We start from the raw sequence: 22,753 nt of genomic DNA, 5'->3' as shown, positions 1-22,753 counted from the left end.
GGGGAGTGACAATGAGAACACACACTCATCACTGTCTGCATTATTCTCAATTTCCAATGTTTTATCTACATAAGATATGCAATGTGGCAGACACTTATCCAAAGCAACTTACAGTAATGTGTATATACATTTTTATATGGGTGGTCCCAGCAGGAATCAAACCAACAACCAAAGCATTGGAAGCTCCATGCTCTACCAACTGAGCCACACACAATTGTTTATGGATTGTGGTCAATAGGCTTGTGACATACTGTATTTCCATGTATACATTCATGGACCCTGTCTAATGTTTGTTCACCTTGCTGTTGACATTTTACTCTTTCGGCTGTGACATTTCCCTTTGATTGGCAGGGTGCAGCCAAAAAGCACAACACACAGAGCACAAACAGACTCACTGAGCCCTTCACTGAAATCCTAGCTCCGCTCTGAGCAGCCTAGCTAATGCCCTCATCAGAATGCATCTCCAAATTGCTTTAGATGCGGCTAGAATACAGTCACCTTCCCTCCAGACACACGGTTTCTGATAAGGAAAAGAACGACATCACAGAGAATACATCTTCATTTGGAGATTTGAATTCATGTCAGAGGAAGAACCCGCATACCATGAGACTTTCAATTGACACAACCACTGGCTGTCTACTTTGTTTTCTGGTATATACATACCTGAATGCCGCTGAGAGATGCTACGCCCATGTAGAGAAACACACCGTAAAGTACTGGCATGGGTATGAACTGTGAGTGAAAGAGAGGGAGAACACACATCTTAAACACACAGACAACATCAGCACATTATCTTGTTGATCCCCTTTAATAATGTTACGTGGTGGTATAGAAAACACACTGATTGCACCCCAAATGGCCAGTGCACTACTATTCAGTGCACTACTTTTGACCAAGGCCCATAGGGAATAGGGTGCCATTTGGAGCGCAGATACTTTTTATCCTTCATCCATAATCCTTGTTTAGGTCAGAGGAAATTAATACATTTTACTGACCTGTAGAACAGGAGCCAGGAAGATGGAGACTCCAGTGAGAACAAACACCAGAATCCCTGTCAGTCTCTGCTCCCTGTTCAATAGAGAAAAAGCCGAGAGAGAAACAGGGAGGGGGTGACTACCAGCAAACCTTTCCATCTATAATAGACAGCAGACAAGAGACAAGCCCTGCCTGGACTATACTGTCCAGTCCATCCTCCATAGTCAAAGTCTATGGTCACTGCTCAGTGCTCCCTCACCTGACACCAAGGAACTGAGGCTGCTCTCCAGGGGCGCTGGACTCACTTTCCATCTTCAGCGAGTCGATGTGTGCGATGGAGATGACAGTGGCAGCCACATACCAGGGCAGGCCCAAGAAGGAGCACACAGCCATCAGCACCCCCACCCAGAACAGGTCCAGGTGGTAGCCACACCCTTTCTGCCAGGGAGGGACACACAGGTGGAGGGACACACAGAGCAGAGTAGGACAAAGTCACACTGGGGGATGACATTGAGGCAATTGTCCTATGCATTATGTAGGCCCCAACATGACACCAAAACCCAATTAAGGTTCTAGGAACTATAGTTTACCTCTACGAGTACATCTCTTATATACAATATAAATGGCTCATTGTGGCAAACATCCTCTCTCATGGACAGATTCTGCACAAATTACACAAGATTTTAGTTCTGGGTTAACCGAGATTATGGCAAACAACATGTGTGATGCCCACTGTGATCTCCAAAAAACTGAGGTTAAACTTGTTATCAATGTCTGCACTATAACAGGCTTGGCTGTGTATATAATAGAGAACATCCAGGTCTCCCTTCTAAAAGAGGTCTCCTGAACTCAATGGGACTTCCAGGATAAATAAAGGTTCAATCAATCAATAAAAACACCCCTCAAAGTACCCTCAGTTTGTTCTCCTTCCGGTTGACAATGACAGCACTGATCTGCTGGTCCATGAAGATGAGGATGGTGACCAGGAGAGCAGGGACGAAGCTGGCCAAATACACCCACCATGGGTTCTTCCCAAACGGCAGCACTATCCAACCCCGGTCGGGACGTGTGGGCTAAAGGGAGTCAGTAAGGGACAGTGTCCGAGTGACCATTCATTGATTAAAGGACAAAAACATACATGTATAATGATACACAACTGTTCCAGGGTACGGTCAGGAATATAACTAATAAAAGGAGTAGCTATTTTGAACCTGTTCCTTTACCTTAAACTCTGTGGGGACAATGAGCTTGGGGGTTTTGAGCCCGATTAACCTGTCCAGACCCACAAAGGTCATAATGGCCATGAAGATGGAGAAGTCACTGATGAGCTTCCGCAGCTGTTTACAGAAGCCACAGACAGAGCAAGAGACAGACACACAGACAGACACAATAGACAGAGACAAGGACAGAGACACGGACAGACACAGAACAAAGCAAATGAAAAAAAATGAAAATATGTCTAGCGAGAAACATAAATCATCTCTCAAAGAAATACACAGAGTTTATTTCCAAAACACTACGTTCACACATTTTACATTTGTTTTTTCATCAGAAATGATTGCTGACCTTCATGTCTGTCAAATATTTCTGTTCTCAATTCAAAGACTATAGATCTTTATAAAAAATATGTTTTTTTGAAAAATGCTATATCAATTGATTTGCTGGAATGGAATGTTCGTATCCTGCATATTTGACTGTGATATGTTGTTGTCTCACCTAGCTATCTTAAGATGAATGCACTAACTGTAAGTTGCTCTGGATAAGAGCATCGGCTAAATGACAAAAAATGTACACGTACAGTATATCTCATATTACTGTATTGAATTATAAAATATTGATGTCACAAATGTACCATTTGTAAATTTCTTTATAGAAAATGTAGTTATTTGCTACATTTGACTGTAAAACCTAGCAGTACTACGTACTTATTTCTCTGAGAGCGGCGGATATATTGCATTTAGAAAAAAAAAACATTTGTCTGTCTAAAATGAAACCATCAAGTTCTAGATTTTAAACAAATACATGTCTGTCATTGAATAGCCCCATGCCATGATTAGATAGTGAAAAAACACATCAATCTCTTTGATAATTCTTTAAAAATTAAAAGCTAATTTACCAACATTTCTGAAAATGGATATATATTGTTTTGGAATTAAACTCTTTAAATGCAGACACAAACACAGAAAAAACACTTGTTTTTTAAGCTTGTTCAAGATGGTGCCGGAGGAGAGGACTGCCATCTTATCGGATCTTAACCAACCATGCAATTTCTTTGTTTTTTTGCGTTGTTCGTAACTTGTTTTGTACATTTTGTTGCTGCAACCCTCTTTTATGACCGAAAAGAGCTTTTGGACATCAGAACTGGGATTACTCACCTCAAATTGGATGAGGAGTTCTTCAATGAGTCGGACGCAAAGGATATACTACAAACACCCGACCTGGCCCAGATCCCTGTGATTCACTGGAAAATGAAATGTAGGTTTCGCGGAAAGAGATCAGGATGCCTTCTGAGGATCAGGCGATGAGTGGCTAATCTGCCCTTGCCTTCCGTTCTGCTAGCTAACGTTCAATCACTGTAAAATAAATGGGGCGACTGTACGGGACATTAAACTGTAATATCTTATGTTTCATGGAGTCGTGGCTGAACAACGACATTAAGAACATACAGCTGGCGGGTTATACACGGCAGGAAAGAACAGCAGCCTCTGGTAAGACACGGGGCGGGGACCTATGCATATTTGTAAACAATAGCTGGTGCACGATATCTAAGTAAGTCTCAAGGTTTTGCTTGCCTGAGGTAGAGTATTTCATGATAAGCTGTAGACCACACTATCTGCCTTGAGAGTTTTCATCTCTATTTTTTGTAGCTGTCTACATACCACCAGAGACCAATGCTAGCACTAAGACCACACTCAATGAGCTGTATTCAGCCATAAGCAAACAGGAAAATGCTCATCCAGAGGCGGCATTCCTAGTTGCCGTGGACTTTAATGCAGGGAAACTTAAATCAGTTTTACCTAAGTTCTATCAGCATGTTAAATGTGCAACCAGAGGGGAAGAAATGTGAGATCACCTTTACTCCACACACGCGTACAAAGCTCTCCCTCACCCTCCATTTGGTAAATCTGACCATAACTCTATCCTTCTGATTCCGGCTTACAAGCAAAAATTAAAGCAGGAAGCAGCAGTGACTCGTCTATAAATAATTGGTCAGACAAAGCAGATGCTAAACTACAGGACTGTTTTGCTAGCACAAACTGGAATATGTTCTGGGATTTATCCGATGGTATTGAGGTGTACACCACATCAGTAACTGGCTTTATCAATAAGTGCATAGAGGACGTTGTCCACACAGTGACTGTATGTACATACCCCAACCAGAAGCCATGGATTACAGGCAACATTCACACTGAGCTTAAGGGTAGAGCTGCCGCTTTCAAGGTGTGGGACTCTAACCCGGAAGCTTATAAGAAATCCTGCTATGCCCTCCGACAAACCATCAAACAGGCAAAGCGTCAATACAGGACTAAGATCGAATCGTACTACACCGGCTCTGACGCTCGTCGGTTGTGGTAAGGCTTGCAAACCATTACAGACTACAAAGGGAAGCACAGTGAGAGCTGCCCAGTGACACGAGCCTACCAGATGAGCTAAATAACTTCTATGCTCGCTTCGAGACAAGTAACACTGAAACATGCATGAGCGCATCAGCTGTTCCGGACGACTGTGTGATCACGCTGTCCACAGCAGATGTGAGTAAGACCTTGAAACAGGTCAACATTCACAAGGTCGCTGGGCCAGACGGATTACCAGGACATGTACTCTGAGCATGCACTGACCAACTGGCAAATGTCTTCACTGACATTTTCAATCTCTCCCTGTCTGAGTCTGTAATGCCAACATGTTTCAAGCAGACCACCATAGTCCCTGTGCCCAAGAACACTAAGGTAACCTGCCTAAATGACTACCGACCCGTAGCACTCACGTCTCTAGCCATGAATTGCTTTGAAAGGCTGGTCTTGGCTCACATCAACACCATTATCCCAGAAACCATAGACCCACTCCAATTTGCATACTGTACCAACAGATCCACAGATGATGCAATCTATATTTCACTCCACACTGCCCTTTCCCACCTGGACAAAATAAACACCTATGTGAGAATGCTATTCATTGACCACAGCTCAGCATTCGACACCATAGTGCCCTCATAGCTCAACATTAAGCTAAGGACCCTGGGACTAAACACCTCCCTCTGCAACTGGATCCTGGACTTCCTGACGGGCCACCCCAGGTGGTAAGAGTGCGTAACAACACATTCGCCACACTGATCCTCAACACGGGGGCCCCTCAGGGGTGCATGCTCAGTCCCCTCCTGTACTCTCTGTTCACTCATGAATGCACGGCCAGGCACAACTCCAACACCATCATTAAGTTTACTGATGACACAACAGTGACGGGTTGCATCACTCCCTGGTATGGCAACTGCTCGGGCCTCCGACCGCAAGGCACTACAGAGGGTAATGCGTACGGCCCAGTACATCATCGGGGGCCAAGCTTCCTGCCATCTAGGACCTTTACACAATGCGGTGTCAGAGGAAGGCCCTAAAAATGGTCAAAGACTCTAGCCACCCTAGTCATAGATTGTTCTCTCTGCTAACACACAGCAAGTGGTACCAGAGCACCAGGTCCAAGAGGCTTCTAAACAGCTTCTACCCCCAAGCCATAAGACTCCTGAACAGCTAATCAAATGGCTGCCCAGACTATTTGCATTGACCCCCCCCCCCCCCACGCTGCTGCTACTCTCTGTTATTATCTATGCATAGCCACTTTAATAACTCTACCTACGTGTACATAATTACCTCAATTACCTCGACAACAGAGGTGCCCCCGCACATTGACACATTGACTCTGTACCACTACTCCCAGTATACAGCCCCGCTATTGTTATTCACTGCTGCTCTTTAATTGTTTGTTATTCTTATCTCTTACTTTTTTGTATCTTCTTAAAACTGCATTGTTGGTTAAGGGCTTGTAAGTAAGCATTTCACAGTAAGGTCTACACCTGTTGTATTTGGCACATGTGACAAATACTATTAAATTTGATTTGATTTGAAGCTGTATTCAGCTATAATATAGGTGAAATAGAATATTCCTGTCTGTGAGTAACATGCAGTTTCAGGATACCATGGGATCTGCTGTAATATGTACATTGAGGAGTTTGGGGAGACAATTGTATACAAAAGTTTAGATCTAAACATGTTTCGGTCATTGCTCTTATTTACACCATATCTCCATGGAGATTACCCCAAATCACCACAGATTACACATAATCATATCTGCCTCAAGTGTTTTAAATAGATCATCTTTGCCTTGAAAAATATGAAACTGTGGCTGAATCAGGCTGCTATTTGCGATGCAGCCTCTATGTCAATGAATAAACATCCAGCTCCTCTTCAGTTCGTTCTAGTCTCACCTTGGTAGGAAAGTAGCGGCTAAACTTGAACTTCTTGAGGGAGACGGTCATGGAGTAGGTCCCGAAGAACAGGATGAAGGACATGAGGGCCAGGTCAGGGACGTACTTACAGGTGTTGCCCACCAGAGAGCCTCCGTACTTCACACACTCCTTCTTACTGAGCTGGCTCCAGTCCAGGTCTGTGATGTTCAACTAAGAGGAGAGAGGGATGCAGGAGGGCAGGGAGTAGGACACGTTTTAGAGGTCGAAGAATAAGGTGAAGGGGAGAGTAATGGCTGTGTGGATGTGAGGTTTCTTGGGAGAGAGAGAGAGAGCGAGAGAGAGAAGATAAAAGGAAAGAGAGTGCAAGAGAACATAAGGGCGACGAAAATAATAATATGGGAACTAATCGACTTATTTTTCAGACTCCTCAAAGGAAAGCCATTTGCTGTAAACAAATAATTCCCAATTGGCTGATAAAGTGTCTACATGAAAAAGTGTCCTTGTTTTGAAAGAAAAGCACATTTTCTGTCCATTAAAACAACATCAAATTGATCAGAAATACAGTGTAGTCATTCTTAATGTTGGAAATGACTATTGTAGTTGGAAACGACTGATTGTGTACAGAGGCCCATTATCAGCAACCATCACTCCTGTGTTCCAATGGCACGTTGTGTTAACTAATCCAAGTTTATCATTTTAAAAGACTAATTGATCATTAGAAAACCGGTTTGCAATTATGTTAGCACAGCTAAAAACTGTTGACCTGATTAAAGAAGCAATTAAATTGGCCTTCTTTAGACTAGTTGAGTATCTGGAGCATCAGCATTTGCGGGTTTGATTACAAGCTCAAAATGGCCAGAAACAAATAACTTTCTTCTGAATCTCGTCTGTCTATTCTTGCTCTGAGAAATGAAGGCTATTCCATGCGAGAAATTGCCAAGAAACTGAAGATCTCGTACAACGCTGTGCACAACTGAGCAAGAGGACAAGTACATTAGAGTGTCCAGTTTGAGAAACAGACGCATCACAAGTCCTCAACAGGCAGCCTCATTAAATAGAACCCGCAAAACACCCGTCTCAACGTCAACAGTGAAGAGGCAACTCCGGGATGCTGGCCTTCTAGGCAGAGCTGCAAAGAAAAAGCCATATCTCAGACTGGCCAATAAAAATAAAATATTAAAATGGGCAAAATAACACAGACACAAGAACTCTGCCTAGAAGGACAGCATCCCGGAGTCGTCTCTTCACTGTTAATGTTGAGACTGGTGTTTTGCAGGTACTATTTAATGAAGCTGCCAGATGAGCACTTGTGAGGCTTCTATTCGTCAAACTTGACACTCTAATGTAGATATTCTATTAAAAGGAATCTGCCTTTTCCAGCTACAATAGTCATTTACAACATTAACAATGTATTTCTGATCATTTGTATGTTATTTTAATGGACATAAAAAGTGCTTTTCTTTCAAAAACAAGGACATTTCTAAGTGACCCCAAATTTTTGAACGGTAGTGTAAATATAGGGTATGTTTGTTGCCTTAAGGGGGAAGGTGTTACAGGCTTTGGTTTTTCCATTTATATTTTGGGGTTGGATGTTAGCACGTTGGCACGGTCGGCACACCGATTGGAGTCACCTCGTTAGTCAGAAGGTATTTCCCCTGTGCTGGCACAGGTGATATTTAAGAGCAGCTGGCCCAGTGCACAAGTTGGCTTGACAGATGTGGAGGGTTAACTCATTTCGTTGCCGTTTATCTGATCTTCCTTGCTTTTTGCTTTTCTCCACTTTTTGGTTTGATTCCTGTCTTTAAGTTTGGTGTGATTTTGAAATTTGTTTGCCTTTCTTGGGCAAATTTAGGGGCCTTGTGGTGGGTGGCTTAGGTCCCAGTTGTTGTTGCTAGTTGTTGTTGCTAGACATGACAAAGTAAAAACGTAATTTAAAAAAATCACTTACTCCAAAGAGACTAGAGGTGTTATCAGTTGGCACTGGCACTAAACCATTGAAGATCATTGAAGCCACTGTTTAATATGTGAAAAGAAGGGAGACAGAAGGAGAGAGGAGGGTTATGAAGGAAAAATTGAGATGCAGAGAGTGAAAACAGTGAGAGGGCAGTCAAGGGACAAGAGAAATGGAATAAGAATTCATCAAGTAGACTTGGAGACCTTGAACAGAGAAAGTAGCTAGTTGAAGCTCATGCATACAAAGTGTTACTCACTCGCATCAGACCGCAGCCATTTGTGAGTGCGGCAAAAACAAATATAAGACAAATCAGTTACATTATTCAAATACCTTAAGTCAATTCTCATAACGATTTCCCAATGCAGTGAACATCTCCAGAGAGGCATAAAGATATAATACCTCCTTATATTACCAAACCATACGATAATCTTTATGTCCCCAAATCCCTTAGAGGTAGCCAGGTCCTGTTTATACTTCTATCTGTTTGTGCTCTTGCCAACTCCATTTCTGTCAGTGTCAAGGCAAACCTTTGCCATGTTTGGCATGACAATTGACATGAGAGCAGAAACAGATTGGCACCCAAGCTACTAGGCCCTAATTCCCCATTACTACCACCTCCAACCATATGACAACCACTATGACCCCTGTTGGGAATTCTGGCTAACTTGATTGTTACTGTACTATAATGATATACTATACAGCCACGGATGGACTCACTGGGGTCTGGGGCCAGGCACTCGCACTTGTAGGCAGTGACGTAGTCTGGCTTGAAGTCGGTGTTGATGGGATAGTACTTGAAGGAGCCCATCTGTAGCAGCACATTACATCAACAGTTAAGTGTTTTTGCGTGTGTGCCTGTGTGCCTATGTGCCTAAGTGTGAGCATAACTGCGTCTGTGTGCGTCCGCATGCCTGCGTGTGACTCACCATCTTCTTGATGGCGTCAGAGATGAAGATGAAGGAGATGAGGCTGGAGAAGCCCTCCTCTGTGAAGCGGGTCATGTACTTGATGATGTAGCTGGCGTCCGTGGCGACCAGGAGGAAGCACTGGATACAGGAGTGGATCCCTATCCACAGACGCAGCTCCATGTAGTCTATACCATTGTTCCTTAGAAATAAGAACATTGATATAGGGCAGAAGGTGAAAGGTAAGACCGTCCTTTTATAAAGCTGGTACGGACAAGCTCTCCAATATGGCATATCAAATCTCACCATTGTGTCTTTCATTGTATATCATGTCTGATGTGGGTGTTTGAATTGTCTTTCAAATCAAAGGGAGGAACCATATGTATCAATATATTATATACTGTATAGGCTACAGCAGGGGTGTTTTTTTTGGGGGGGGGGGAATAACTCAATATATTTTAAAATGAAGAAAAGAAATTGAAACTGTGTAGAAATTATAATGGACCTACAGTGGGGAGAACACGTATTTGATACACTGCCGATTGTGAAATGTGAATTAACTACTTAAAAATCATACAATGTGATTTTCTGGATTTTTGTTTTAGATTCCGTCTCTCACAGATGACGTGTACCTATGATAAAAAATTACAGACCTCTACATGCTTTGTAAGTAGGAAAACCTGCAAAATCGTCAGTGTATCAAATACTTGTTCTCCCCACTGTATGTTCATACAGTTTCTTGACGGTCCAGCTCACTAATAATCAATAAACAGTCAGGGAGCATCGAAAATTCAAAAAACGATGGATAGAAGACAATGTTTTGAAAATTCTGACAGCAAGGAAATATTTTAAAATGTCAGCGCGGCTTTCCGGACCTCGTTGAAGAATGAATGCAGCCCCCAGGGCAAAATGAGTTCAACACCCCTTGGCTACAGTGTCTGACTTTGAAGTGGGGTTGAGCTCTCACTCACTTGCTGAATTCGAAGAGCAGTTTCTCGAAGATGAGGATGGGTCCAGTGGAGCTAAGGATGATGAGGGGCTGACCACTAAACATACAGAACACTGTTCCTGACAACGCTGTGCCCAGGAAACTCTCCATCACACCCTGATATAGAGGAGAGAGAGAAGGGAGGGCAGGGGGGGAAACAGGGTAGGGGAGAGAGTAGGGAGAGAGAGATGGAGTGGGAAAATGAAGAGAGACAGACAGAGAGAAGTGGTTGTGAATGTGTTAGAGAAAGGCAGTATGAGCCTGCTATATTTCAATCTGACAGACAGTCTGTGCGAATCATCAGTAGCAGCCAGCCAGAGCACTTATCCTAAATGGTTTCAGTATGTGTTGAGCTGAACAAATGGATTTAGGGCAGTCACTGTTCCCATCCGTCACACACATATATCACCTAGAGTGAGTTAGCTACCATACCATTTTTTTGGCTCATGTTCCATACTAAAAACATTCTTTAGCAAATCACTGACTCAGATACATTTTTTTTTGAATCAGTAAATTAACTCCATTTAAATTAATTCAAGGGTCATAAGCCCTAACTCGGGTACCAGTCTGTTTGTGCTAACTCCGTAAATATGCCAAAATTATTGTCATTTGACACAGATTACAAGGGGTAGAATGTTAGCACAACAGTTCTAGAGTTCAAGCTACATCAGCTCTACCTGATAGTTGTCTGTGGCATCCCCCAGCAGGCCTCCAAAGGTGATGGCATTGGTTATGCAGCCCAGGTAGATGAAGAGGACTGCAGAGATGGACTGGATATGGAAGCCTTCGTAGAAGTCACTAGGAAACCAGGGCAGCTTTCTCTTCATGTCCAGGAACAGACCTCCGCAGAACCTGACAAAAACACAGACACTCTGGTAATGATGCAGAGCCTGACACAGCTACAAACACTGTGGTCTCTACATAACCTGTCACGGACACAGGCACAGACACAAACCCTCTGGTTATGATGCAGAACGTGCCACAGACACAGTCAATCAATCAAATATATTTTATAAAGCCAGTTTATACATCAGCAATTGTCACAAAGTGCTTGTCACAGACACAAACACTTTGGTAAGGGTGGTGCACATACTCTGTTTGAAATTCATTATCACCTGTTTTATGCATCACACAGACTCACTTAATTTCAGTCTGTCTGTCGTTTCAAAGTGTGACAGGATGGGCCAATTGAACCGATGATGATTTAAAACTATAATATCAGGCCGATGAGGAATGGAGACGAGATTATCTTGGCTACACTCTTGGATTTTGCTATCTAGAACCTAAAGGGGTTATTCGGCTGTACCCATAGGAAAACCCTTTGAAGAACCCTTTTCGGTTCCAGGTACAACCCTTTCGGTTCCAGGTAGAACTCTTTTGGGTTCCATGTAGAACCCTTTCCACAGAGGCCTCTACATGGAACCAAAAGGGGTTCTGCCTGGAACCCCCCAAAAAATGATCCTATGGGGACAGCCGAAGAACCTCTTTGGAACCCTTTTTTCTAAGAGTATATTACTGAACGCCTGACCAGGAGGGGTCCAACTCAAGGTGTCAAAAAATAAATTGCACCCCCCTCCCCAGCGTCAAAAACATTTTCATATGACCCTCACCTTGTACTGTAAAATAAATTGAACACCCTCCACCTTCACAGAATTAACTCAAAATAATGTTTTACGACCACAAATAACAATAACTGTAGCGACCCTGTGCTTATAAACGTGGATATCTACTTTGCTTGTGTTGCTCAGTCGATGCCATGCAGGGCTATGAGCCAGAAGATTGAGGGTTTGCCGACCACCACAAGAGCTCACTCTCCCTGCATGTTTCATTACTTCATAATCAGAGCCGGTTGCAGACAATGAACAGCTATGGGGAAAATCAGATTTTGAACTTTTTGATGGCATGTTTATAATTAAATAAAATATACTGTTTGCAACCAATTTTCCACCAAAACAACCAATAACGAAAACATACCGACATGGGTTGCGTTTTCAACACCACAATAAATAGACAAACAGAAAACACATCCCTCCCTACCTTGAAGGCTTAACCAGGATCAAAGGCTTGGCTTGACAATCTCTGAATGTAATTAAACGTTTTGGTGTTTTGTAACAGATGTCTATCTATTTCTGTTCATCAAATTGCACACAATTAAAAAAGACAGATCTAATGGAATTTAGCCAATTCAAATGTTTAAACAGAATTAAACAAAACAGGTTTTGCATATTTAAAGAACTGGTTTCAATTAATATTCTGAACAAAAATATAAACACAACAACATATAAAGTGTTGGTCCCATGTTTCATGTACTGAAATAAAATATCCCAGAAATGTTCCATATGCACAAAAAGCTTATTTCTCTCAAATTTTGTGCACAAATTTGTTTACATCCCTGTTAGTGAACATTTCTCCTTTGCCAAGATAATCCATCCAGCTGATAGGTGTGGAATATCAAGAAGCTGATTAAACAGCATGATCGCTACACAGGTGCACCTTGTGCTGGGGACAATAAAAGGCCACTCTAAAATGTGTAGTTTTACCACAGATGTCTCAAGTTTTGAGGGAGCATGCAATTGGCATGCTTACTACAGGAATGTCCACCAGAACTGTTGCCACATAATTGAATGATAATTTCTCTACCATAAACCTCCAACGTTGTTTTAGAGAATTTGTCAGTATGTCCAACCGGCCTCACAACCGCAGATCATGTGTAACCACGCCAGCGCAGGACCTCCACACCTGGCTTTTTCACCTGAGGGATCATCTGAGACCAGCCACCCGGACAGCTGATGAATTTGAGGAGTATTTATGTCTGTAATAAAGACCTTTTGTGGGGAAAAACTGTCTGGCTCCCAAGTGGGTGGGCCTATGCCCTCCCAGGCCCACCCCTGGCTGCTCCCCTGCCCAGTCATGTGACATCCATAGATTAGGGCCTAATTACTTTATTTCAATTGACTGATTTCCTTATATGAACTGAAACTCTGTAAATCGTTGAAATTGTTCCATGTTGTGTTTATATTTGTGTTCAGTAAATAGGCTTACAATAATAACAATGACATACAATGATAATAATAAAAAGGATAAAAAACGAATTATTATAAATAAATGTAAGTTTTAAAATTGAATCCTACCTAAATGAGGAGTCGTACAGTACACTGCATTCTTCTCATCTTAGTCCACTACAATATTAAAATATTATATCCCCCTCTTTTCACTATAGGCATACTCTTTCTCTAACTTTGGTTTTACGTCAATGAAAAAGGCCTCCATCTTTGCAATCAACGGTGGCCTAGGCCAAGGCTCCTCTCTTGCGCTCTCTCTCCTCAGAATCAGGCACACGTGTACGCAAGGCATGAGAGAATGGTGCTGAAGCGCAAATTCGGGGTGTCGGCTATGACAGACAACCTCTCCTGGACAATTTGGCCTGCTACAATGTTATTTATCAGCTTTTTATTATTTTTTATCAGCCAAATGCCAGCAATTACCAGCGAAGGGAAACCCTGGAGCATTTTCCCATCAGACTTGTGTTTCCGTCAAATTGACTTGTTGCAGATAAAAGTCTGTGTGTAAATACGTAGTGCACATCAAATAAGACCCTCAATATTTATTGAAAGGAGCATCGACCTCATCACTGTGCACTTTCAACACCCTGTGAAGTTCATCATAATTGATTTAATCTGTAGCCTCATAAACCGCATGCTTTCCCATGATGTAGTGACATTTATCAGACACGTAGGCTACTTTACTGGCATAAGAAGGTTGGATGGAAACCTGGTTAATGTCGAGCCATTTTGAGGACGCTGGAATTAAAATTTGGTTGATTGTGGACATGCCAACAGGGGACTTTTGGAAGTAGCCGACTCGGATTAAAACATTGTGACTGGCTGTGATTACGCCACATATAAAAAGACATACATTTTAAAAGTTAAATGATAAATATTTAGGCTCTAATGAAGTGTTAGGTTCTCGGTGTGCGAGGAATAGCCGCTCGGATTGGAGAGGAGGCTGAGCATGTGTTAAGCTTTCCTGAATAATTGGGCCTGCTGGGAGTATATGTGGCCACATTATTATAGGACAACTTGGGAGAAAGATGATGTGAAACAGACAGCATATTCAGTATCAGAAGTAAAAATACAGCCAGACTGGCCTGCTACTGTGTCTTTCTAGACCTTATAAACTGTTGAGTGGACCCACAACTGGTCTTTTATTCAAATTCCATTTTCACTTCAGCCTAGAGTAGGCTATAGAATGTTGTACTCACTTTTAAACAATAATGCAATTATTCATTGCATTGTGATGTTGTAAGCTAGTCTAGGTAGAATCATTGTATTGTCCCTAAACAAGATCAACAGGGGAGATTGTTTTTAGCTGTGTGTCTCATGTCTTCACTGTTCTTTCATGCGCAATGATGCACCTGGCCTCTGCACTGCCTATCAGCTATTGTAATGCGACGCTACTGGCGGCAGAGTCAGGCGCAGGAGAGAGGAAACTGATTCACAACGGTTGTGTTTAATAACCATAAACCACCGTCAACAGAATAATACAATAGATGGGTCAAACAAAACCCGGTACATACCAGCATACCGTGCACAAGCACTACAACAAACAATTACGGACAAGGACATGGGGGGGAACAGAGGGTTAAATACACAACATGTACTTGATGAAATTGGAACCAGGTGTGATGGAAGACAAGACAAAACCAATGGAAAATTAAAAGTGGATCGGCGATGGCTAGAAGGTCGGTGACGTCGACCGCCGAACGCCGCCCGAACAAGGAGAGGGACCAACTTCGGTGGAAGTCTTGACAGCTATTCCTATTTGCTCCTGTCGATTCATATAAAAAATTGGATGCAGACTGTAATGTTTATATGTGTGTTATGATTGCTCGTTGGCCTATTTCAGATCTGGACTATTATCCACCTACCACTATTGTCAATATGAATGGTGGATAGAGGGCAGGATAGACCATTAGACTGTTAGAATATACTGACCTGTGGTATAGTAAAAATTTGCACACGGAAAAGCACAATGCATATGGGAAGTACCAAAACACCTTCCTTTCTATTGGGGAGGCGCATGCAAGCGGATGAGAAAATGTGTCTATGATGGAATAAATGATATAGTAAAACCTCCAAAGGAGCAAATGTAAACCAGGGAAAAACACACTACCCTCCCCTGTGCCCAATAAAAAAAAAATACACAAACCTCCCCAAAGCAAAAAAAAAAGTTTGACAACCCTCCCCTATTTTGGACCCCCCCAAGTAAATTGTGATCTGTCCCTAATCCATCCACTGGTTGAATATTCCCAATGTGAATTAACAAGAGACAGGACGTTTTCAAGCACATTTAGATGTCCAAATGTCTCTTTAAAGGCCAACTCTAGTACCAGTTCCACTCAAATACTCATATACCTCATATCTCAATTCACTCAGTGGCATTTCTCGTTATCCCAGTTCAGACCCAGTTCCTTTCATGTTATCATTCTCCTAGTCTCTTAAACGTACATGTAAAAGATGTCAATCCCAGTCCTCAACCAGTAGCCTACCTCCCTGTGTGTGCCAGCTCCTCTCCCAGTTCGTGAGCCACTGGCATCTCCTCATCCTCACCGTGGCCTCCACTTCCTCCCGCCGTACCGTTCGGCTGACCCAGCTCATTCAGAGAGTGCACCGACTTCCTGTAAACAGAGGGAATACACACAGGAAGAGAGGGAAGGGAAGTGCTGATGACAGAAATTCTGAGAAGGACCTCATATCTGGGTCTTAGAGGTGACTTTTTTTTTAAATGTGGGGAAATGATTAGGTAATGGAACTAACATAGATTAAACTAGATTATAAAACCTAAATATGACTCCAACCTCTTGTCAGCCGTGGGCACCTTCTTAGGTGGCTCGATACGGATTTTGGGGTCCCACTCGCCGGGCGGCAGCACAATCACCTCATCCAAGAACTCATCTATACCTGCAATCAGATCTTCTCGATCTCTAGCCTTGTACGCCACATCACTAAAGAGCTGTGGGGGGGGGGGGGGGGGGGGATAAATTATGACTATTATTATGGCCTGCACAAGGTATCTGATATTGGTACCTGTCTTGGCCCCTCATAAAGTAATGGGGTACAAATCCTGGGGACTGTTCCTAATTTATGACCGTGGTGGGACTCTGTTTAAAACACCTGTCTTTTATGGTGAAATAACAGGCTATTGCCTGTCTGACATTCAATGTTTTTTCCCCATGATAGTGACAGGAGAGGCTGACCGTTACCAACAGCAAGCCATGGTGGCCTCATTATCAGCATGTGAAGTCCACACATTTTTGGCTGACTCAAGTTGCCAGACAATCAAGCCTGTATTTCCATGTCATCTGTATTCAAGAAGAAAAAAGGAAGCATTGACAGACACTTACGTCATCCACCATTAGAGTAGCTATGGCTCGACCGATCTGATTATAGGACTTGGCTTTTCCTGTGGGCCCCAACAGAATAAACAGGAATCTGTGGTAGTGAGGGGAAAAAAGGTACCTCAACAACGGCTCACAAAATGTCAAAAGATGTGCTCGCTTGGGCATAAGAACAGACGCAAAGGAGAAAGTAAGGCAGCAACTATTTACAGTATGTGTAAAGTATGTTAGACCACAGACCACATTTTGTACATTTTTGTCATTTAGCAGAAACTTATCCAGTGCGACTTACAGTCAGTGCATTCAACTAAGGTTAGATTAGGTAGTGTGGATAAAATACACACCTCAAAAATGGTGTAGGGCTCACAAAATACAGTTGCATGGGTATAAGAACAATTACGGAGAAAAAGACGAGACAGACAAAAAGAGAGAGAAAGAGCGAGAGAAACACACAGATAGACAGACAGAGAGGAGTAAAGGGTAATATGAATAGACATGGTCATGTGTCAGACAGGCAGACAGCCATTACCTGGTGGGCACAGGAACCTCTGTAAGTCCTCCCAGAGTGGTGGCCTGTGCCAGGCGGACAAAGGCTACAAAGGGTTTATCCAGGAAGTCCACCTCACCCACTAGCACATTTGATGCCTCAGCATCTCTAGGTATCTTTTTCATGAACTTATTCCTTAGCTATGGAGGGAGGGAGGGAGTCAAAAATAGTTGATACATCATGGCATATACTGTATGGTATGGACACTGGATTTCTTGTCAGCATAACTGCCAAAACACATTTGAGGTGAAATTGCATCATATTTTCAAGTTCAAGTCCTAGTTTTTTTATATACCCAGATAAATATCACTATATGACACTAATAAATTATTCAAATAAGACAGTGAAACCATACAATATGTGCATATAATAGATTTATCCTTCTTGACATTGCCATTGTGCTCTAACAATGCCTTTAGGCTTCTATCTATCCACTCAATGATCTGTTTGAAAAACATAATTACATTTCACCTCACTACTCTTCTGGCAGCATATGTTTTTGCTGGATAACAAAATTGGTCTCTGAGCGTCAATTCTAATTAATGTAGCCTGGGACTTGAATGTGTGAAGGAAACGTGGCCAACGCTATCACTTGCACACTGGTACATGATTTACTGTATGTATGTATGCCCCAACGTGTAGTATAAACCACTCAACCATAGACTAAACAGTGAGGGTAGTTTAAAAACATTGGGATAGCCTGGAAGCCAGTCTGTGTTTGCGTTACGCTAGCCAAATAGATTCAGAAACAGTAAAGTACCCAGAGATGTATTAATTTGCATATCTACTGAGTTAAACCCAACGTATTTGTCCAGAACATTATTCTCAAGACAATTATTTGGGCATAAAAATTGTCAGAGGCATCCGTTTTAACCCAATGCTTAGTACAACACACCTGACCCATCCTCCATCATTCACAGCATAATAACCTTGCTAACAATGGAATTAAAGAGAGACCGTCTGTCTCACTGGGTTTAAATTCTCCTTTTAAATCACCCTAAGAAAATACTGAATTGTGAAGCAGCCTGCTCCCAACTGCTCTGTGACACCAACACTAAAACGAACCCAATCAAATATTTTATGAGAATTATAACAATGCTGACTCTCATCGGGTTCCCATGGCAACAATGAAATACAACTGCAATACAAATCCTCTGCAGCATACAGCTGCTTGCCACACTTAATTAAAATGTACATGTAAAATTCAGCACATTTACTGGTTAAATGGATATTGAAAATTCGGCACAAACACATACTGTATGTATACACAAACTCAACACGTTTTGCCATTGCAAAAGAAGGAATATGAATTCCTACAAACACTCTGGTTGCAATTCAATCAAACATTGTTGCGGAAAACTAATATAATTTCTGCACAGAGGAAGTGCACATTTTAAGTAATGTAACTACCCTAAATTAACTTAGATTATAAGATCTAAATTATTTTATGACAATAATTCTGTAAAACCTGCAGTTTCGCTCTGCAAGGATGTTTGAATGAATTGAGCCTGCTGAGTTGTAAATGTTGCATTAGTGGGTCACCTGGTCTGTGCTCAGAGTGTCTGCAATGTCATTCATACTCCTACTATGGGCATGACCTGTAAAGCAACACAGTACATGTGAACAATTGATCATATTAATGTTGAGAGTGTTCTATGTATCAAAGACACGTGCAAATCAACTGAGTTTTTCTTCTTCAAATGAGATGAATTCATAACCTGAAGAGGATTACATATTATTACTTCTCCTCTGGATTTTTTTAACAAGCAGGTGCTGCTGGGTATGGCTGGGGAGGAGGCCAGGAGGGGTCAATGCCCCCCTTTGGACTCCGTGGTTTTTTAATTTTTAACACCTGTAACTGCAATTTCCTGCAATCTAGAGCAAAATATGGCCTTATATGATAACAAATAAAGTAAAAATACAGTACCAGTCAAAAGTGTGGACATGCCTACTCATTCAAGGGTTTTTATTTATTTTTTACTATTTTCTACATTTTAGAATAATAGCGAAGACATCAAAACTATGAAATAACACACATGGAATCATGTTGTCACCAAAAAAGTGTTAAACAAATCAAAATATATGTAATATTTTAGATTCTTCAAAGTAGCCACCCTTTGCCTTGGCAGCAGCTTTGCACACTCTTGGCATTCTCTCAACCAGCTTCACCTGGAATGCTTTTCCAACCGTCTTGAAGGAGTTCCCACATATGCTGAGCACTTGTTGGCTGTATTTCCTTCACTCTGCGGTCCAACTCATCCCAAACCATCTCAATTGGGTTTAGGTCGGGTGATTGCGGAGGCCAGGTGATCTGATGCAGCATTCCATCACTCTCCTTCTTGGTCAAAATGTCCTTACACAGCCTGGAGGTGTGTTTTGGGTCATTGTCCTGTTGAAAAACAAATGATAGTCCAACTAAGCGCAAACCAGATGTGATGAAGTATTGCTGCAGAATGCTGTGGTAGCCATGCTGTTTAAGTGTGCCTTGAATTCTAAATAAATCACTGACTATGTCACCAGCAAAGCACCCCCACACCATCACACCTCCTCCTCCATGCTTCACAGTGGAAATCACACATGCGGCGATCATCCGTTCACCTACTCCGCATCTCACAAAGACACAGAGGTTGGAACCCAAAATCTCAAATTTGGACTCATAAGATCAAAGGACAGATGTCCATTGCTCGTGTTTCTTGGCCCAAGCAAGTTTATTCTTCTTATTGGTGTCCTTTAGTAGTGGTTTCTTTGCAACAATTCGACCATGAAGGCCTGATTCACACAGTCTCCTCTGAACAGTTGATGTTGAGATATGTCTGTTACTTGAACTCTGTGAAGCATTTATTTGGGCTGCAATCTGAGGTGCAGCAGAGGTAACTCTGGGTCTTCCTTTCCTGTGGTGGTCCTCATGAGAGCCAGTTTTATCATAGCGCTTGATGTTTTTTGCGGCTGCACTAGAGGAAACTTTCAAAGTTCTTCTTGTCTTAAAGTAATGATGGACTGTCGTTTCACTTTGCTTATTTAAGCTGTTCTTGTCATAATATGGACTTGGTCTTTACCAAATAGGACTATCTATGTGTGTGTTGTTGTGTTGTGACCTACCTTGTCACAACACAAATGATTGGCTCAAACAGATTAAGGAAAGAAATTCCACAAATTAACTTTTAACAAGGGACACCTGTTAATTGAAACGCATTCCAGGTGACTACCTCATGAAGCTGGTTAAGAGAATGCCAAGAGTGTGCAAAGCTGTCATCAAGGCAAAGGGTGGCTACCTTGAAGAATATAAAATATAACATATATTTTGATTTGTTTAACACTTTCCTGGTTACTACATGATTCTGTGTTATTTCATAGTTTTGATGTCTTCACTATTATTATACAATGTAGAAAATAGTAAAAATAAAGAAAACCCTTAGAATAAGTAGGTGTGTCCAATCTTTTGACTGGTACTGTATATTTTTTACGCCTCTTGTACATTCTTTAGGGAGAACCCTGTAGTATTCTATATCGCTTCAAACACATCTAAAAAGAGAGCGGCAAATAATTTGATATTAAAAGCTGCAATATGTCACTTTTTGGGTGACCCGACCAAATTCACATAGAAATTTATGTTCTAGATCTGTTAGTCTCATTGAAAGCAAGTTTCTATATGCTATATGTTTCCCGTTCTTAAGTTTTTGTTTTCGCGTCTTTTACTTTTGGTTTTGCACACCAGCTTCAAACAACTGAAAATTCTATATTTTCAGTTATGGAAAATATATTTCAGAGCGTTTAGATGGAACAATGATTCTCTACACTATCCTTGCTTGTTTTTTCATATAAACTGAAATTAAGCAAACTATTAGAATTTTAGCAACTAGGAAATGGAGGAGCGATTTCTGCAGAGTGCATCTTTAAGAGCGATACAAAAAGTCACAGGAAGAGAGCGTGAAAGAAAGAGAAAAAGAAACAGACAGGCTCTAGAAAGATGATGAGAGAGAGACTCACGCAGACGACCATAGCCTCCTGATTTCATGCGTAGGTCCTCTGTGGATCGGTTGAATGCGGCCGCTGCCCCTGGACTACGAGCTGAAGAGGAAATTCAAGTAAGGAAGACAGGAGACTGTTTAAGGAGATAGACTATAATTTATCCTTGGGGATAAAGTTGATTTAATTCAACTGAATAAAACTGAGAGGACTGCATACATTTTTTGTTGTTGATAATTTGCAATTAAAGAAAGTGTAAGAAAGCCTGTGCAGTGGGCATAATACATATATATTTATGTGTATACGTAGGCTACAAATGTAAACATTCGGCAGTACTATAATGTGTATAGGGATACCGATGGTCATTCTTGACCATAGAGCAGAGGGACACTCACGGGCACCACCACCGCTGGCCTTGCCCATGTCAGCCAGAGAGCGGTGGATGGGCTTTTTGGTCTGGTGCCTGTGCTTCCTCAGGAGGACAAAGCTGATCTTCTCTCTCAGGTCAGGAGACAACATGCCCTCGTCTATCTGCCGCTCAATGATTTCATCTGCAGGAGAACGTTGTCTTAGTACTGTTTGTAGTATCACTCACAACCAACAGTTAATTTCCTTGTTGGTACCATAATGCCTTTCCTGTCAACTACTGGATGCTGCTAGCATCACTGAAATACACTGCACACACTAGGCTAACTGTTCTTAGAAGGGGTAAAAACTCTGCTTGTCATTTGTGACAGACTTGAAATTGTTAACAGTACCATCTCTAAACATTAGGTAAGAATCACACAACACTCATTTGGCATGTGTAACAGTATTAAACCAGGGACGCTCTGCACACATCAACAGTCACCCTCGAAGCATCGTTACCCATCGCTCCACAAAAGCCGCGGCCCTTGCAGAGCAAGGTGAACCACTACTTCAAGGTCTCAGAGCAAGTGACATCACCGACTGAAACGCTATTAGCGCGCACCACTGCTAACTAGCTAGCCATTTCACATCGGCTACACATGCATTAGCGCTCTGTAAAGGAGAATTTGTGATGCTCACCAACTATCTGAGGCAGTGAGTATCCCTCTAGATCCAGCACCACAGTGCCGGTCTGTAGACAGGTCCTGAGCTCAAACAGACTGTGCAGGGACAAGGTGGACACATGGGGCTTGCTCCACCTCTCCCCTCCGTCCTCTACCTTCTCCTCAAACTTCACCCACCTGGACCCCAGGTCAGAAAGAGGGCATGAGTTGGAAGGGACAAATCACTCACATCAAAACTGGTATGATGTAAACACTGACTGCTCGTCTTGGGAATGACACAATGCTAACAATCAGACATTCATTCATCATGCATGACAAAATTGGTGGGTTCTGGAATGTCTATGCTAAAGGAATGGGATAATTTGTTCTATGAAATGTACTTTTGGTATCACCATACGCACGTTAAAATATAAATGAGTCTACAATACAGGTGACTCAGAAGTTCATAGCTATAACTATAACATAGACCGTCAACTTCTTGGCACGAACTTGACAGACTTGATATTGGCTGTCAAGGCTGGCTTTTGGCGTG

At 42.0% G+C, this 22,753-nt stretch overlaps 1 protein-coding gene across 2 annotated transcripts in view; it reads right to left on the bottom strand.

The window, feature by feature from the left end:
* The window catches only part of LOC135543830 (electrogenic sodium bicarbonate cotransporter 4-like), a 58,168-nt gene that overhangs the window by 5,459 nt on the left and 29,956 nt on the right, over positions 1-22,753 (bottom strand). The window contains exons 4-22 of one of the 2 annotated variants that reach the window (XM_064971159.1): positions 22,238-22,398; positions 21,586-21,741; positions 21,212-21,292; positions 18,767-18,822; positions 17,207-17,364; positions 16,684-16,771; positions 16,138-16,292; positions 15,829-15,957; positions 10,958-11,132; positions 10,264-10,397; positions 9,314-9,494; positions 9,105-9,195; positions 8,382-8,419; positions 6,452-6,643; positions 2,199-2,312; positions 1,887-2,048; positions 1,235-1,413; positions 996-1,068; positions 664-732 (exon numbers count right to left, since the gene is read on the bottom strand). In XM_064971159.1, the coding sequence (XP_064827231.1) occupies positions 664-732; positions 996-1,068; positions 1,235-1,413; positions 1,887-2,048; positions 2,199-2,312; positions 6,452-6,643; positions 8,382-8,419; positions 9,105-9,195; positions 9,314-9,494; positions 10,264-10,397; positions 10,958-11,132; positions 15,829-15,957; positions 16,138-16,292; positions 16,684-16,771; positions 17,207-17,364; positions 18,767-18,822; positions 21,212-21,292; positions 21,586-21,741; positions 22,238-22,398 (2,392 nt within the window). Of the gene's footprint in view, positions 1-663; positions 733-995; positions 1,069-1,234; positions 1,414-1,886; positions 2,049-2,198; positions 2,313-6,451; positions 6,644-8,381; positions 8,420-9,104; positions 9,196-9,313; positions 9,495-10,263; positions 10,398-10,957; positions 11,133-15,828; positions 15,958-16,137; positions 16,293-16,683; positions 16,772-17,206; positions 17,365-18,766; positions 18,823-21,211; positions 21,293-21,579; positions 21,742-22,237; positions 22,399-22,753 lie in introns of both variants that reach the window. The other variant, XM_064971166.1, reaches the window with a different exon arrangement.

The sequence above is a fragment of the Oncorhynchus masou genome, chromosome 1, assembly GCF_036934945.1.
Source record: "Oncorhynchus masou masou isolate Uvic2021 chromosome 1, UVic_Omas_1.1, whole genome shotgun sequence".
NCBI classification, from domain to species: domain Eukaryota; kingdom Metazoa; phylum Chordata; class Actinopteri; order Salmoniformes; family Salmonidae; genus Oncorhynchus; species Oncorhynchus masou.
This window is presented reverse-complemented; position numbering and strand designations above follow the sequence as displayed.